At 52.7% G+C, this 17599-nt stretch overlaps 1 protein-coding gene across 1 annotated transcript in view; it reads right to left on the bottom strand.

Moving 5' to 3' along the window:
* LOC135876087 (bifunctional epoxide hydrolase 2-like) overlaps positions 1-17599 on the bottom strand; it is a 70508-nt gene that overhangs the window by 15448 nt on the left and 37461 nt on the right. The window contains exons 10-11 of the mRNA XM_065401247.1: positions 9361-9446; positions 7570-7681 (exon numbers count right to left, since the gene is read on the bottom strand). Coding sequence (XP_065257319.1) covers positions 7570-7681; positions 9361-9446 — 198 coding nt within the window. The remainder of the gene's footprint in view (positions 1-7569; positions 7682-9360; positions 9447-17599) is intronic.

Genomic DNA, 17599 nt, shown 5'->3' with positions numbered 1-17599 from the left:
GCCGCTGGGGACTAGACTGAGACCCCCCCCCAACTCATTTAATATAGGGGCTATCGAGCAGACGTCAGATGTGAAAACTTCTGGTAGCCATCCAGGTGAACTGCAACCCACCTAAAGTGTGAAAGGCTCCAATAACACATTAGCAATCCCCTTCCTGCCACCAACACAGATGGGATGTGAACTGGCACCCTAAAGGTATGAGGCTCTGTGACATTTAAAGACACTTTATCTTAAGACCGTGCAGAAGCCAGTCAATAGTCCTGGTCACCGGCTTTCTGGGCTGGCTATTTGCTGACGCGCCCGAGCTGTCGGCCGGAACGAATTGAATGGCCCTGTTTGCATTTCAGTTCTGCTTTCTCTCACTCCAGCTGTCAATTAAAATGAAGCACCTATTAAAAGAAGAATTCATTTGGGGAAAAGCCAAATGCTCTTAGAAGAAGAGAGAAGGGGGAAGATTAATCAGCTTTGAGGCTGGGTGATTTTTTTTGCAGGTTCCCCACAGCTCCACCAGGGCCGATAATGCATCGGGCTGGCAGGCGTCTTGTCTACCAAGTCCAGTTTGGAGAGTCATATGTGCAGTGGCTTCGCATGCACTGAGAACAGGGGAGGAGAGGGTTAAACGCACCGAGGGGTTCGGTTCTGTCCTGCCCTGCAGGGACAAGCTGTGATGGGGGGAGGAGGAGACTGCAGTTGTGACAACTCCCGGAAAAAGACGAGAATGTTGCTTTTCATACCAAAAAAACCCCCTAATTTTAAAGCCTCCCAGAGAGAGGGGGAAAGAGAAAAAGCTGCATGCGCAGGCCACACGCCACATTTCTCACCATATTTCGCAGAGCCGAGAGGCAGAGGTGCTGGAACAGGGGGGCCAAGGGGCCATGGCCCTCCCACTTTTGAAAGTGTATAGGTGTGGCCCGTCCACTTTTCGCCATGGGCCCGGCCCTCTGCCCCTCCTCTTCCCCCTGAGGCCCTGCCCCCCGGCCAGGCAGGAAGCTGGAGCCTAGCCCAGGTATGAGCGGCCCGGGGAGCCCGAGCAGCTGTGGGGAGTCGCAGACCCAGGGGCTGGGGGCTGCTCTCGGGTCCCCCACCCTGGGCAGTTGGAGGGGCCCGGGCTCCCCAGCCCAGCTCCAGCTTGGCCAAGGGGCAGGGCCTCAGGGAGGGGAAGAGGCGGGGCCGCGGCCTCATGCCCCTCCCCCCCACCCACATTTTTAGGAGGAATCCGTCGCCCCTGCCAAGAGGCTCAGGCAGTTTGGAGAAGCAACCGACGTGTTGGATTCTTTGTGCTGTGTACGGAGCCGTGCTAACCATGTCAGGGTTTTTTTAGGCTGCAGGAGACACCGGCCAGGTTCAATTCTTGATGTTGTGGTCAGGGCCGGCTTTAGCCCGATTCCCCCAATTCCAGCCCCGGGACCAAGAGGGCCCCACGCCCAGTGGCCTTTTTAATTTTTACTCACCCGGCGGCGCACCGGATCTTTGGCGGCAGTTCGGCGGCGGGTCCGTCACTCGCTCCAGGTCTTCGGCGGCGGGTCCTTCAGTGCCGCCGAAGACCCGGAGCGAGTGAAGGACCCGCCGCCGAAGTGCCGCCAAAGACTCGGAGCGCCGCCCAGTGAGTACAAGCCACACGAATCAGGCCCCGCACTTGCTAAAGCCAGCCCTGGTTGTGGTACCCTGTAGCCTGGCGTTTCTGGATGTCATGTTCTTCTGACTCAATGTAACGGATTGGATGGGGTCACATTATTTCAATGGGACTCAAGGTTTCATTATCCACCTCCCACAGGATGGACCATAGGGTAAAAAAATACAGTAACATCTACCTCACTGGGGGGATGGGGGTGGCGTGGATTGATGTTCATTCTGCGATTCTAAGAGAGCGCCACTATCTAAGTGCTAACAACAACAATAAATAGCAATACCAATTCTTATAAAGGGATTTTCATCAGTAGATCTCAAAGCACTTCACAATTTTACATCATGTGTCTCCAAACAAGTATTACTCACCACTATGTACTTCTCTCTAGTGAGAGATTCGGGGGAGTCCTGGAGCATCCTTCACAGGCTGTCTACTACACTGAATTCCCACGAGAGGAACTTTACTGTTGTATAAGCCACTTAGATCGGAATCATTTTGGCCCGCACTGAAATGGAGCCAGCGCTGGGATGGAATGAGGCAGCACCAATGCACTGAATCGTGGTGGGACACGAAGAATCCGGCAATTCCGGGAGCAGAACGCAATTACCCAGAGTGGAGTTTGCCCAGGGCAAACGGGTTAACTGCTTTGCTGTTGGGAAAAGCACCGTGAGTTCTTTGATAACCACAAGTGCCTTGGGTTTACGTCTAATCTGAGGGACGGTCCCTCTGCCAACAGGGCCTCATGGCGCCGTTTACACGCACGGAAACGCTCAGCTATCGGTTCCCATCTGCAAGAAAGCCATCCGCACCCTGGAACGGATTGCTCTTCTCAGAGCCAGTATCAGCCGTCGCCGATGGATCCCTCTTCCCACATAACTCGGACATGCCCTGTCCACCGGGAGCCCAGCTACATCTGCCAACAGCCACATCTCCTATGAACCTCTGATGGGCCTGGCACCGCACCGCCCCTTTGTGGCAGGGGTGGGATGGGGAGTCGGAACCTCGCCACTTCCAAGTTCACGTGCCCACCTCTCTGTGGATGGCCCGATGCAGCCTAATGGCCTCCCTCCATGCAATCACCCCTTGGTCGGGGTAGTGTGACCTAATGGCCAGAGTCCACATAAATTGCTCCCAGCGTTGGAGCAGTGCGGCCCAATGGCCAGAGTCCATATAGCTCCCCCCTCGCAGGCGGGGTAGTGCGGCCTAGCGGCCAGAGTCCATGTAACTCGCCCCAAGTGTCAGGGCAGTACACAGGGATACGTGGCAGGTGTGTGGTGTATTTACAGATGCTGGTGCAGCAGTGCCCCCTACAGGGGACAATGCGCACAGCTAGCTTTGGGCAAAAGAGCCTCGGAGGAGAAGACAAAGGATTACTGGTTGGCTAAAACTTACTCTCTCTGGGGAGGGGGTTCTATTGTTTGAGGGAACAGACAGACCCACACAGACACCCACTGGGGGTCTGCCTTCCAAGGCACACCTCAGCATGATAAGCCTCCAGGTGGTACAGACCATCAGTGCTTTAAAATCCTTTTACACTTCCATTAGCTTTGCTCCTCCTGTTAAGATTAAACGATACTTTGGTTTAATCCCGGGTCTGGTCACTCCATTCGCTGTTGGTCACAGATGCCCTCAGGGAAGAAGTGCAGGGGCTGAACCTGCTGGCTAAGTACAGTGAACCACAGGGACGCTGTGCTCCAGGGCCTGGTCTGAGAGTGGAGAACTGCAGGATTCCATCCCAGGAGAGGTAAAGACCCAAGGCCTGGCAGCGGGGAGGTGCATTTGGAGAGACCAGAGAGGGGAGAGGGACAGCGAGCCCTGTAATTATGGCACCTGCATTCAGAAATTCTATTTACCCTGGATCTGGAGGGATTATCTCAATGGCCCTGAAGCCTTGGGCTGTTCTAGGGGTTTGTACTGCTACCCAGCCCCCTAGTATCTAGGTGCCTTTCACCTCCCAGAGACTGATACTAGTTGAACTGGGATATCAATAAAGCCCTGGCTGGGATGATTTAGTTGGGGGTTGGTCCTGCTTTGAGCAGGGGTTGGACTAGATACCTCCTGAGGTCCCTTCTATGATTCTATGATATGAGCCACAGCCACCGGGCAGAAACGGCAGCACACGCTGCCGGCTATCCTGCACTTCCTTGAATATCCAGATGTTCAGCTCCTAGACCGCTGGGAGTTCTCTGGCCTGTGACAGCCAGGAGGGCAGACCAGACGGTCACAACGGCCCCTTCTGGCCTTGCTACGAGTAAGAACGGAGCTAGAAAGAACCTCACTCTGCAGTGACTTTGCCATGTGTCCTTCACTGCAAGCCTGGCGAGTCTAAATGAGCCTATCAGAGGGGAACAAGTAACATAGGCGCATATTCATTTGAAGCGGAGAAGCTGACACTGCATTTCCTGAGGCTGCATCAGGCCCCTTTTGAGGTTTTGCTTTCTTGTTAAATGCCAGTTGCTCCCGCTCCCCCCCTCAGCAGTCAGCCAAGCCCAGGGCATGCAGCCACCCCGCAAAGCCCTGCTCAAGTTCCTGCCACCCACGGGGGCTGTGCTCCCCCCCGTGTGTCGCTAGGACTTCTGGGGGCGCAGCCCATGTGTTTCTGTGCTGCAGCAAACTGAGCCGCTCTATGATTCTACCCCACTGAACTGTGGGAGAGCTTGCCTGGCCTGCTGGGCACACAGGGGGAATTGTGGGAAGGCCCTGGAGGACTATCAGCACCAAGTGGTTTAGCCTGCGCCCTGGGCTACCAGCTCAAGTGAAGGCGGGACATAGGTTCCACCCCACACCCCCAACGGGACCAGCTAGCCCGAGCAGAAAGAACCATGACACTCGCGGGAGAGGGATATGTGTGGGGAGGGGAAGGTGGTTAGGGGGCACCCCCGGGTAAGAGCCTGGACTCACCGCAGTGAAGACAGATCTCCCCGTCCTCACTTTTGTAATGAAGTTTTGCAGTGGGCGAGACATGCTGAACACCCTCGAACCCCCAAACTTCCCTTCGTCCTCAGAACAGATCCCATACCGACCCCTTCCCTCTCAACGTCTCCAGCTGCAATCGGGGCTTAACTCCCAGCAAATCAAGATTTGGTGGAGCTCATCCCAGGCCCCAGCTATGCCCATTCAAACACACTGCAGTATGTAGCCTGACTGAATGCAGTGCCAGGCTCAGGACTGGAATGGAAAGGGGGGGGGACAGGATTGGGGTGCACTAACCGAGCTGTGTAAAAGGTTTGTGCTACACCTGAGTCTGGCCAGCATCATCAATCTGTCTTTTTCATGAACACTAATAAAACAAATTCACTCCCAACCATCTCAAAGGGAAAGCGCTGGTTCACCAGCCTCCTTGCATCGCTATTAATTCCGGTCACTGTCTGGCAGGAACAGACTTCAAAGTACGTTCTCTGCCCATCCAGATTGGAAACTGCCTTCAGAAGAAATTGATGCTCTGATCCACCCACCCAGAAACCACATACAGAGGCTGAAGTGTAAATGCAATTCCCATTAGCTGGTGATCATCAACTCGCTCTCAGGACATGCCCTTCATGGTGTCCCTGCTCACCCCCTCCTAGGGTGACCAGACCCTAACAGTAAAATATCAGGACATGTAGTGGGGGAGGGGGGACGTTGCACCACGGGATGCTGAACAGACTGCTCCCCCCCACCATTTGAAAAAAAGCAGATGACAGAAATACTGCTGTGTCCGGATCCGCGGCACCCTATCCAATTTGGCGTCACGCACGTGAAAGGGCGGAGAAAGGAGCTGAGAAGATAAATGGGTTTCAGTGGGATATGGAGACTTAACTTCCAGATGAAGACAGCGTGTTGATGGAGTTTAATAAACTGGCGGTTTAGGCAAAGCTGTGATTTCCGCTCAAACCTGGGATTTGTCGGGCTAGAACAGCGCACGTTGAGAAAGATTACACCTTGCTAGCTGGCTCGGGGGGCTGTTCCCTGCCAGAGGGGTGAGCTTTAAAGATGAAGGTTTGTCTTGAATTATAAAGCCAGAGGATGCCTGACGCGGCTCCTAGAGCCAGGTACGGAACGCTTGTTTGGGCGTGTGGTTAAAGGCTGTTTCATTGCGCCACGCGGCCGTCCTGGGGTATTTACGACCATACCGTTCACTGCTGTTCCAATTTCCACACTCTGCTTGCGAATGTGGTCTCGGACATTTGGGCAAAGTGAAGAGAAGCTCCCGGGCTCACCTGGAAGGAAACACCCACCATGTATAGCACACGGCTTCATTTGCCTAGCTCAGAAAGACGACTCAACCCCACAGCGTTTAACAGGATTCCGGGGGGGCAGTTCGAACTGGGGGCCTACGCAGCCTGGCTGCTGCTCTGTGTAGATCTCACACTAGAAAGACCCAGTTTAAAACCCCTGGTCAGCAAAGCAGCTCCAAACTAATGACAGGTCAGTCACATCCCCGGACGGGAACTTCCAGGCCCAGCCATCACTCCGCTGCTGATTCAGAGCCTCCCCTTCTTCCCCAACGTTTTCCAATAGCTCCTCACTCCTTATTTTCCTGGAGGTTGGACTATAATCTCCCCACCCAGCCACCGTGCTCTGCTGTGAGAATCAATACTATGCCTGCATCTAGCCCCTCTTAAAATCCATCCCTGGCTCCCTGGCCCCTTCAATTCCTTATTCTCCTCTTCAAGGCCCTACGCAGCAGAGCTCAGAACATCCCCTTTCATTCCCTCTGCCAAGGCCTCTTTGCTCAGAGGGCAGGAACGTCTTCCTATCTTGAAAGCACCAGAAAGTCCCTCTGTTCTTTCTTTATCTCCTCACCTGCCTGCCAAGCGTGACAAGCAAAGCCCAGCTCTGCCTCTTGGGCTGAAAACACATGGAGGAGCCATCTGCCTAATTATCATTTCAAAGACAAAGTGCGAAGGGAATATGCGAGGCCAGGGCGGAATTCACGCTGGAAAACTCGCCATGTACCACCAGTTCGAGTCAGCTAATCGGATTTCTAACGTGCTCTAAGGGACGCATGGCTCGGCCTTCTGCCTCCGACAGGCGGAAATACACTTGCCATCGTCAGCGCAGCTCAGAGGCCCGGCCCCCAGCTACGAGATGAGCATGCTCATGGTTCATTAGCCACCTGCCCTCTGTCGAGAGAGGCTGTGTTCCACATTTAATTTTGCACAGAGAACAGGGACTGAGCAGGTGGAGTTCCCACCCTGCTCCAGACAGATGGCGGGTCTCCACGACCGCTTAAGTCGATCTAACTTACGTCGCTCAGGGGTGGGGGGAAAGTGATGCAAGTTCCAGCGACCTAAGCGCTATCCACACTGGTGCTCTGTCGGCGGGGGACATACGGCGTCTTCGCCAGACGCGCTGCGTCGGTGTAGCTGCGCCAATGTAGCGCTTCTAGTGTAGACACGCCCAGAGTAAAACCAAACCGCTTGTACTCCACCCTTTTCCCTCCCCGGGGCTTGTAACTCAAATCAAAGCCTCAACCTGAGTTCTCCCCCAAACGGATCTGCTCCTGGACTGTCCTTGCAGGACCTCTTCTGCCTCAGCCCTTCATTCCCACAGCCCCCAAGAGACACACCAATCCCTCCCGTACCTGGGGCGAGCTAACGGGATCCACCTGCCAGCATCAATCCGCTGCAATCACTCCACCCCTGCCTGTAATTACTCACATGCCTGGCTTTAACGCCAGAGACTTTCCCAGCTGTTTTATGACCTTACGAGCTCTCCCTTTATGTCACTATGGGGCTAGATCTGGTGGAAGCCATGAGAGCTAGACTGAAGTCAATCCAGTTATCTGGATTTACAGCAGCTCCGAATCTGGCCCTCTAGCCAGAGCCATCTTTTATATTTCTTCAGGTCGAGTTCTCTGTTGCTGCCTTCCATCAGGGGACTGGCAGGCAGGAGACCAGAACCCATGGAGCGCATGTACCCAGCGCTCTGGGAATAGAACAGCTTTGGCTCGTACTCACCGGCTCCTGGAAATAAAGCTGATAGTCAAACACAGGACGGGCTTTGATCGTCTCCATGACATCCACTTTGGGGTCCGCAGGTCTGTAGGGCGTGTTCAGTCCAGCCACTGCCCTAAGACACCAGCAGCAGGAATCAAAGAGGGAGAAACCAAAAGACCCAGTTTACAACCAGGAGCGATACGCTCGGATTCAAACGGCAGACTCCGACTTCGCACACTGGCATTGGGCTGCGCGCACACACAGGGGCATTTACACGGGACAGGAAGTCACCCACGAGCAGGCTTCGGAGAGAAGTGAGATATGGACCTTTTCAGGTGCTCCCTCGGAGCTTCAAGCACATGGAGCGCCTTCACTAGAACTCCACCGTGAAGGGGTCTGGGGGAAGCAGAGCCGTTGTTTCTGTGATGGGAGGGCAGTGAGAGCAGTAAATGGTGAACTGGGGCAGGGGAGATGGATAGCAGAGACCGTCACTCCTATTACACCCCAGGCCCCGGGAGTAACATCATGTGAAGGACCAGGTCCGCAGCAGGCATAATTCACCATAATCATATTGGCCTAAAGAGATCATCAATTTACACCATCTAAGAATCGAGCCCCGAGTGCCCAGAGCCTTCTCCCGCGGTGAAGCATCACTTGTCAGTGGGGAAGGGCCCAACGAACGAGGTCACTGAATCCCAGATCCACTCGGTCCATATACTAAGGTTCTAGCCACCGGCACCCCAGTTCTGCAGGCTGGTCTCAGATCCAGCTGAGTTATTCACCGGGAATTGGCTCAGGCTCCAGGACTCTTACCGTGGCAACACGCCTTATGGCCACACTGAGAGCTCAGAGTCTAAGACTAGAGAGGTTGGGGCAGCCTGGCAGGACGATGCGCAGAGAAAACTTACTGGGCTGCTACTCAGGCTGTACTTGTTCAGTGGCTAAACAGAGCAACTCTGTCTCCCGGGCTGGCATCCTGGCAACTTTTCCCAGCACCAGCTTCACCTAGTGAGGCTCTACTCTGAAAAGTGTCCCTACAAATGGTCTTGTGAGAGGTCACGTTTGTTACGCCTCAGTGACTCCATCAAGCACGCTCAGTTTGAGTACAGAGGTTTTCCTCCACTAGCCAGCACTGGGAACTCAAGCTGGGCTCAGAGTCATGCTGGGATCCTTCCTTCTCACATGGGGCCACCAGTTCTAAAGGTCCTGTAGGGAAAATCAGGTGCTTGGTGACACCTGCGCAGCCCCAGTGCTTTCAGGTTATGACTTCAGTAACACCTGAGCAAGGCCACCGATTGAACAGGTGTAACTGACCGGAACCTTGTTAATGGTGCAATTGACGATGCCCCCAGAGGAATAGAATCCAGCTCGCTTGCTCTCAGCTGTGTTGGCTCTCGAGGGCTAACAAGAGTCAAGAGCAGTAAAAAATCACCTTTTGCCCCTCAAATGAACAGTTCTGCCTCTGACACTCACAACAGGGAGTAGACCTGGTGAGTCGGCGGAGGCCTCTTTGTCCACGGTCACTTTTCAGAGTAGAACCTCGCTTCTAACAAAGCTCTGAGCAAACAAATATTTTCAAGAGTCAAGTTGGTGATTGTGGTGATAATTTATATGGTGAACAAAAAACCTTCTGGTCACATTAGTGGGAATCGGGAGCATTTTCTCAGCATTCTCTTCCCAAAATCATCTCATTTCAGGACAGATTGGAAAAAACAAAACAAAATCCACGACTAAGTCAGAAAGCTCATTGCGTGGTACCCCCCACCCCCTTTGGAGATTGAATGATAGGGGAGACATCCGCCGGTGACTTACCTCACTCGCTCTGGGTAAAAGAGGGACATGTTCCACACCACAGCTCCACCCCAGTCATGGCCGATGAACACTGCCTGCGAAATGCCCTAGGGGAGTACGGGAAACAAGGAAGGCGTCATTGCGAGTGTGTCAATGGGTTAGTGATTTTGGGGAGCAAATGGGGTTTCCAGGGCAGAAGGAACTCAAGTTACTCTGGCTAGGAACACAGGAGGGTGACCCAGCACTTACCAGTGGGCACGAAGGAGCTTTGGGACAAGGAGACATTTGGAAGCTCTCCACCAGCCAGAGCGAGAGCGGAGTGTGTGGCACCGTTTTTCTCCCCCCCCCCCCGCTTCCCCCCCGCATTCCGAGGGCTCTGCGCCAGTCCAGGGGTCTGTCCCCCGGGGAGGGGTGGGCCAGGGGCTGCGGAACAGGCCAGTGTTCATTGTTCCCCAGCCCTGGGAGGATGGGGAAAGAGACAGCCCGAGGAGGTGCATTTCCACAGCCCAGCCTCTGGGGCGGGGATGGACTAGCTGCAGAAGCCCTGACAGCACGGCTCCAGTTGAGCCGCAAAGCGGCTTCGTCCCCTGGCCCCGCGGCAATCGTTGCTAGCACAGAGTTCTTTGCTTGCACTTGGCTCCTAATCCAGCAGGCTGGGTAGCCCACCCCGAGTGAAAACCAGTCTCCTAGTGACCTCGCAAACCCCTGGGCACGCGATCCAGCGTACCAGTCTGTTCTCGCCCAGGACAAATCTCCATTCCCAATGCCCCGCCGGGGGCCGAGCACAGGAACCAAAGCCAACCTCCCGCCAACCTACAAGCGGGCTGTCAAGTGCAATTCAATGAGCTGCTGGCTGGAGTTTTGCTGGGCCTTTTACAGATGAATCAATTGCTCTCCTGCCTCCCGCTGGCTGGGAAGTTTAAGGCCAAAGGCTGGATTCAAAGGGGACGTGGAACGTGGTGTCAGCTGGAGGCTGGGATGCTCTCACTCCCTTAGCCCTCCGGACACTGCTGTACCAGTGTGTAATGGAGCCTCTATTGATGTAACTTGCAAAGGAGCTGGGAGGAGGGGTTTCTTCCAGTAGCGCAGGGGCTGCTTTAACTCAAGCCTTCTTCCGCCTCCTGCTCGTTGCGTTCCTTGGGTCCCTCGGCACGTGGCTTACAGGGATTAGCCTCCCTTACATTCACATCAGGCGGCCACGGTTGAAGCGGAGAGGTAAGCAGCAGGGTCAGTTATGTGTAGGCGAGTGGGTACAACTCCAAGGCAGGGCAAGAAAATGTGCAGCAGCCGAACTGATCGATTTAAGCAGGGCAAACCCTTAGCGTAACCACACTCGGACTCATTTAAACTGCTCTTAAGCTTAGTTCAGTCAGGCCTGGTCTACACACAGCGTTTCACAGTCTAACTAGAGGTGTGAATTTAAACCAGTTTAATTAAAGCAGTTCACAAGGGCACAGGGGCACTCTTACTGGGGCCTGAGAGGGGCTTATTACAGGTTAGCCTGAACAGATCCCGAACAGACTTAGGACAGGGCACTGGAATAAGTCGGGATATTATGGGTTCTAGTCCCAGCGCTGCTACTGGTCTGGGCAACTCGCTTCATAGAATATCAGGGTTGGAAGGGACCTCAGGAGGTCATCTAGTCCAACCCCCCGCTCAAAGCAGGACCAATCCCCAACTCAATCATCCTGTCCTGTGCCTCAGTTTCCCCCCTGTATAATGGGGACAGCGCTATTTGCCTTTCTTTGAAGAGCTGCAGGTGGACAGTGCTACGGGAGAGCTGAGCACTGCTGTTAGCCACCACCTCTTAAACCAATGGCTTCACAGTGAGGGTTCAGCTGCTGTCACTTGTCATGGGCGGCACGGCCTTGCCAGGCAGAAGATCAGAGGGAAAGGGGACCCGGCTCCCAGGAGATGCCACTAAAACAGCAGCAAGACAGAGAGAAGAGGAAAGCAATTAGTTCCAGTTTCCATTGGCCAGGCCCTGCGTTACCTTGAAAGGACCACTGCCAGCTTTGAAACAGTGTCTGTTTCAACAAGATACAGCTCAATCCATGGCGCTCCCTGTTTAGATGTTATTTATTTGTGTGTCCTGATAGAGGCTGGGCCCGGCCAGAATCTCTCTCCTCCCTTGCACGTCCAGCCGTGCTGCAGTACCGAGCTTCTTCAGATGGCACAGAAGCCCCCTGGGAGCTGCCCCCTTGCGGGGACAGGGTGGCACGTCTGGATTTCACAAATACTACTACTTTGCGTTTCACTGGCGCTCTCACAGCACTTACAAATGCAGGCACCATTATCCCCAGATAGGAAACTGAGGCAGAGAGAGGGGGGGGGAAGTGACTCACCCAAGGTCACAGTCAATCAGTGGCAGAGGTGGGAAGAGACCCAGGTGCATTAGCCATTGGACAACACTGCTCCTATTTCAAAGGGGACTGGATACCGAAATGAACCCAGGCCACTGTTCTGCCCACCTCATCTCTGCTAGTCTAAGGTACTGGCATGGCCCCGACTTCCATCATACCCGAGCGCCTCATGATCTTCTATGTGTTTATCCTCACAAACCCCCCCCCCCCCGCGTGAGGCAGGGCAGAGCCATTAGTACAGAGGGGAAACTGAGGCACGGAGGGACTAAGGCAGATGACAGAACAAGGAGCAATGGTCTCAAGTTGCAGTGGGGGAGGTCTAGGTTGGATATTAGGAAACACTGTTTCACTAGTAGGGTGGTGAAACACTGGAATGGGTTCCCTAGGGAGGTGGTGGAATCTCCTTCCTTAGAGGTTTTTAAGGCCCAGCTTGACAACACCCTGGCTGGGATGATTTAGTTGGTGTTGGTCCTGCTTTGAGCAGGGGGTTGGACTAGATGACCTCCTGAGGTCTCTTCCAACCCTAATATTCTAGGATTCTATGAACACTGCTGTGAGGCAGGGAAGTGCTACTAACCCCACTCTACAGAGACTAAATGACTGGCCTAAGGTTCCTTGGCAAAGCAAGGAACTGTACGCAGACCTCCTGAGTCCCAGGCCAGCACCCTAACCGCTGGGCCATATTTCGTCCCCTATCAACCCATCACTTTCACGAGCAGTCAATTCCATCGGTAGTCTGAAGGGGTCCTGTCCCAGGTAGGAGCCCAAAGTGAAACCTGGCATTTGCAAAAAATGCATCAACACAGCTGTCTGATGCCAAGTTAGCACATCTGCCAAGACTCAGCTAGAGAAAGGGCTCCATTTGTGACTCACCCGGAGGAGCCTGCAAAAATCACAGCTTGAATCTTGGCTGGAGTAGCACGGAACGGACCCACACACAGTCACAGCCTATCTGGCCACCAGGTTACTCCTGGGGGAATTCTGTGCCACTGTGCACGTGCAGAATTCATCTCCCCCGGCAGATTTTTTTCTCTGCAGAAAATACATTCTGGCGGAGAGGCGCTGCAATTATGCCTTTCGCCCACCAGGGGATGCTGTGTCATCAGAACAGAGGGCAGTCGGCTCACCGGCCGTACCAGCCCAGCAGCCAATAGGGGGAGGAGAGGCTGCATTCCCCACAGCATCCTGACCATGGGGCCAGGTGAGGAGGCACAGGATATGGAGGGGGACAGACAGAGCAGGGCACATGGGGCTGCTGGGGGATGACAGACTTGGCTTCAGAATAGCTAGTGGCGGGGCAGACTGGGGCAGGGGCTGAATGGGAGAGGAGGGTGCAGGGACACATAGGGACAGGAGAAGAGGTGGCTGAGTGGGGGGGTGCAGGGACACATGGGGATGGGGGAAGTGGGGTGCAGGGACACATGGGGACGGGGCAGATGTGCCTGACTGAATGGGAGAGGCTAGGGGTCAGCCAGGGTGTGCATGGGGGAGGCTCCCCAACTCTAACAATCCCCCAGCCCCAAAAAGTTCCATACTTCTCCCACCCACACCCAACAACCCCCAGGTTCACTCCCAGGCCCCTTCCCAGCAATTATGTTCCTCTCCCTCTGATCCTCCGTTACCCCTGACTCCCCAGCCTTTGCACTGCTTCTGAGGGATGCGGGAAATACTTTTCTGCATTGTAGTTTAAATAAATTATTACTCAAAGCTCTCTATTAATATGCCTAGTAAGGAATCTATTTGTGAAAAAACAGTTCCCAGATCTTTTTTGTTGTCTATATTATTACACACATACTTCCCCACAGGTGTTTTGAAATAAATTACCAATATAATTGAAACTGGCGTGATTATAATGTGTTATTTGGGGTAATAAAATATGAAGAATTTTGCAAAATTTTTAATTTTTTGGCACCGAATTCCCCCCGGAGTAACCAGGTGCACTGGGGAGAGTGCAGATTACTGGTGAACTGCAACAGTAATCCTGCAACACCAAGCCACCAGCACGCATCACCTAGCTCCCACATGCAACCCTGCCATAACAAACCAACAGCATATGCAGCCCAGTGCTCACATACAACCCTACCACAAACTGCAAGCGAGCCCAAGAACCCGTCTGGGTACACACAGCGAAGAGACACACCCCAGTTACAGCCCCGAGCTCTATGGGGCTAGAAAAGAGTAGAGCAAGATGCGCTTTTAACAATTAGCAATACCTTGCTCAAGTCAAATGAGTTGAATCAGGGAGTGTTCTAGTCTGTAACGAACCTTGGATTCTCGCCAGCATTAGAATAATGAAGTGGACATGAACAATGGTCTTGGACTGAGACCAAGTTCCTCTGAAACCTGCTTGGCAGTGGATGGGGTTGTGAAATTAACAGCTGAGCAGTTATAACAGGAGACACGTGGACCGCGGTGTGAAAAGGCCATCCTAAGAACCCACTAACCATTCCCAGCCTTTGAACGGACGAGCGCCCAATGGAAGAGGCTGGGGCATCTCTGACTGCAGTCCCCTGGGAACACTCTATAGCCTGCTAAGAGACCCTGAATTGAACTGGACAGGCTTGATTCTCCAGGGCCCTGCTCCATGCACAGTCCTGTACACGCCCGGCCAAAGCAGGAGTAGAACTATGTACAGGTGCCAATGACAATGCAACCTGCAACGCGGTGAAGGTTCATGGCTCAGCAATCCTAGCTCCGCTGCACTCCACAGCCCATGGGCACACAATCAGCAGCCGGAAATATCTGCCACTCCAAATATGGAGAGCGTTCCATCATTTGGGGACTCGCCCATCTCTTCCTGGAGTCAGCTGGGGACTAGCTGTCCCCAAACTCCATACCATACTCAACACAATCCCTTCTGTAAAGCGCCAGATGAATGATGTTGATCTGTCCAAGCCCAGGGCAGCCACCCACCAAGAAAAGACCACCCCACGCTGAGAACACATCAACCCCACAGACAGCGGCAGGGCCTGCCACAATGGGCTTATCAAGGCTAGGACGGGGAAGCTGGCTTCTTGTGACATTTCACTTTTAAAAGCCTTTCAGGATGGTTTATTCACAGCCGCTGCTGACAGGAAATGTTAATTGGATTTCTCGCAGACTGCGGCAGTGTCAGAGAAGGGCTGAAATGTAAGATCTGACTTATCAGCCCACGAACCTTTGTGCCACAGTTGAGTCTCCGCATCAATTATACGACAAACTCAACTCCTCCATCTTATCTTCCTAATTATTTTTCTTTCACCCTGGCCATATTCCCTGCCCCGGACAAATGCATCAAATGGATCATCACAGATACTAACAAAGCTAGGGAACAGCAGGAGCTGAATTTCCATATAGGAACTGAAGGTCATGCTAGATGAAAAAGTTTACCCTTAGGTCACAGAGTTGACCTACTACCTTGAAGTTGAGAGATGATTCATGGTCTTGGGCTTAGCTAGGTCTCAAATCTTCTCCTACAAGCAATGAGGTTGCTCCGATGTCTTAGAGGTAAGCAGTCCCTTAGAGCAGTGGGCCAGCCGCCACGTAAGCGTTGCCCCCTGTCAGGGTTCCCTCTCCACTCTGAACTTTAGGGTACAGACGTGGGGACCCGCATGAAGACCCTCTAAGCTTATTTCTACCAGCTTAGATTAAAAACTCCCCAAGGCACAAATCCTTCCTTGTACCTTGGATTAGGTAACGCTGCCACCACCAAGTGATTTAAACAAACAATCCCTACCTTCCCCAAATATTCTCCCAAGCCCCTACACTCCTTTTCCTGGGCAGGCGTGAGAATAATATCCTCACCAATTGGTACAGGTGAACACATACCCAAATCCTTGGATCTTAAAACAATGAAAAAATCAATCAGGTTCTTAAAAGAAGAACTTTAATTAAAGAAAAGGTAAAAGAATTACCTCTGTAAAATCGGGATGGTAAGTACTTTACAGAATAACAAAAGACTCAAGAACACAGAGGATCTCCCCTCTAGGCAAAACCTTAAAGTTACAAAACCAGGTATAAACCTCCCTCTTAGACAAAGGAAATCACAAGCCAAAATAAAAGTAAGCTAAGGCATTCCTTCGCTAGTACTTACTAATACTAATGGAGTTGGATTGCTTGCTTTCTTGATCTGTCTCCGCCAGCACACAGAACAGACAGACAAAGAACAGACAAAACAAAGCCTTTTCCCCCTCCCCAGATTTGAAAGTATCTTGTCCCCTTATTGGTCCTTTTGGTCAGGTGCCAGCTAGGTTACCTGAGCTCTTAACCCTTTACAGGTAAAAGGATTTTGTGTCTCTGGCCAGGAGGGATTTTATAGTATTGTACACAGAAAGGTGGTTACCCTTCCCTTTATATTTATGACACCCCTAGATCTCATGAGTGGTAGGGCCCCTCTAGCAGTCCTGGAAGGTGCTACAGCTACAGAAGGTCCTACCCATAGAGAGAGGCGATCGCTTGGGGAGGCTCTATGGAACCCAGAGAGCTGTAAAGCTCAGACCATGATACCCTGAGCTTCCCTGGGGGAAACCAACTGCGTGACTGGAGCACAGGGGAGACGAAGACCCACCCTATTCACCAGGCAGGCTGCCACACCCTGGACCAGTGAAAGCTTTCCTTGCAGGGCTCGCCTTCCCAGGCATAGCACATTGCAGCCAGCCAATCTGCAGGTCACAGGAGCAAATGTGAACCCTCCTAACACCATTGGCAGGCAGCCACAGTCTGGGGAAACTGAGGCAGCGTGGGTGAGTAACTTGCCGGGAAGTTGCGCGACAGTCCAGGGGCCACAGCAATTAGAACCCTGCATTCAGTCCAGGAAAGCCAGACCCCAGAAAGGAGCCAAACAAACGGAGCTGGGCGAAGAGCCGCTGAGGCTAACAGCAGGCCAGAGGGGCTGAGTTATGAAGGAAGACGGAGAGGTGGGTAGATATCACTGGGTCACGGGGGCACTCGTGGGAGGGGCAGGGCAACTCAGACACTCGGGGGGTAAATAGCAAGAACGGAAAGCAATAGTCGGTAGGTGAGTGACACATGCCCCTCCATTGTACCACCTGTCAAGAGACCCCAGCGATGAGGGTGGCATAAAAGATTGTATGTGGCAGATTCATGCAATGCCATTGGCCTTTTAGGTCAGTTCCCTGCCCTCCTCCAAAGATGGACCAGGGAAGAGTCTTTAAAGGAAAGTCAGGGGCATCTGTCATTTAGGATATTTAAGAGAGGCAGCATGGTCTAGTGGATAGGATACCGGTGACCTGAGTTTTATTCCTGGCCCTCTGTCACTGAGCAGCTGTGAAATCTTGGGCAAGTCTTATTTAGACTGTAAGCTCTTTGAGACGGGCTATCTATGTATATGTACAGCACCTAACACAATAGCCTCAAATGCGATCCAAGCACTCTATATATAGATAACAGACTGGCAAAAAAACCTAGAAATTATACTATAGGATAGGGAACAATCTTGCATTTACTGTAGGAGATGGACCCAATCAGTCACCTCCGTTTCTTGAATTGTGCTGTTGTTATAGGGTTCCTGATCCCTTTACACACACACACACACACACACACACACACACCCTGGCTCAAAGCTGTGCTTTCACAAGCAATCACAGTCACTCAAAACATAGTTTAATAAAAGCACCAGCATTGCACTGAAGAGATCCCCAGACACACAATGCACAATTAACTAAACCTGCTAAATGCATTTCCAGCTACAGCTAATGTGGCAGAGAATCTCCAGGCCAGGCTGCTGGGATTTGGGCAGGCGACTGTAGGAGCTAAGCACACACACAGCATTCCCATCAATCAGACTGATTAAGAGAAAGAATAGATTCTCTTTTTCGGGGAGGATCAAACAATAAATATATTTGATTTTTCAAAAAGCGAGTGTTATCTGGGGAGCAAGCAAAGTTTGTTTTGTCCCA

This window comes from Emys orbicularis, chromosome 3 (genome assembly GCF_028017835.1).
Source record: "Emys orbicularis isolate rEmyOrb1 chromosome 3, rEmyOrb1.hap1, whole genome shotgun sequence".
In the NCBI taxonomy this organism is placed as follows: Eukaryota; Metazoa; Chordata; order Testudines; family Emydidae; genus Emys; species Emys orbicularis.
Note: the sequence above shows the minus strand (reverse complement) of the source record. Positions and strands in the feature narration are given on the sequence as shown.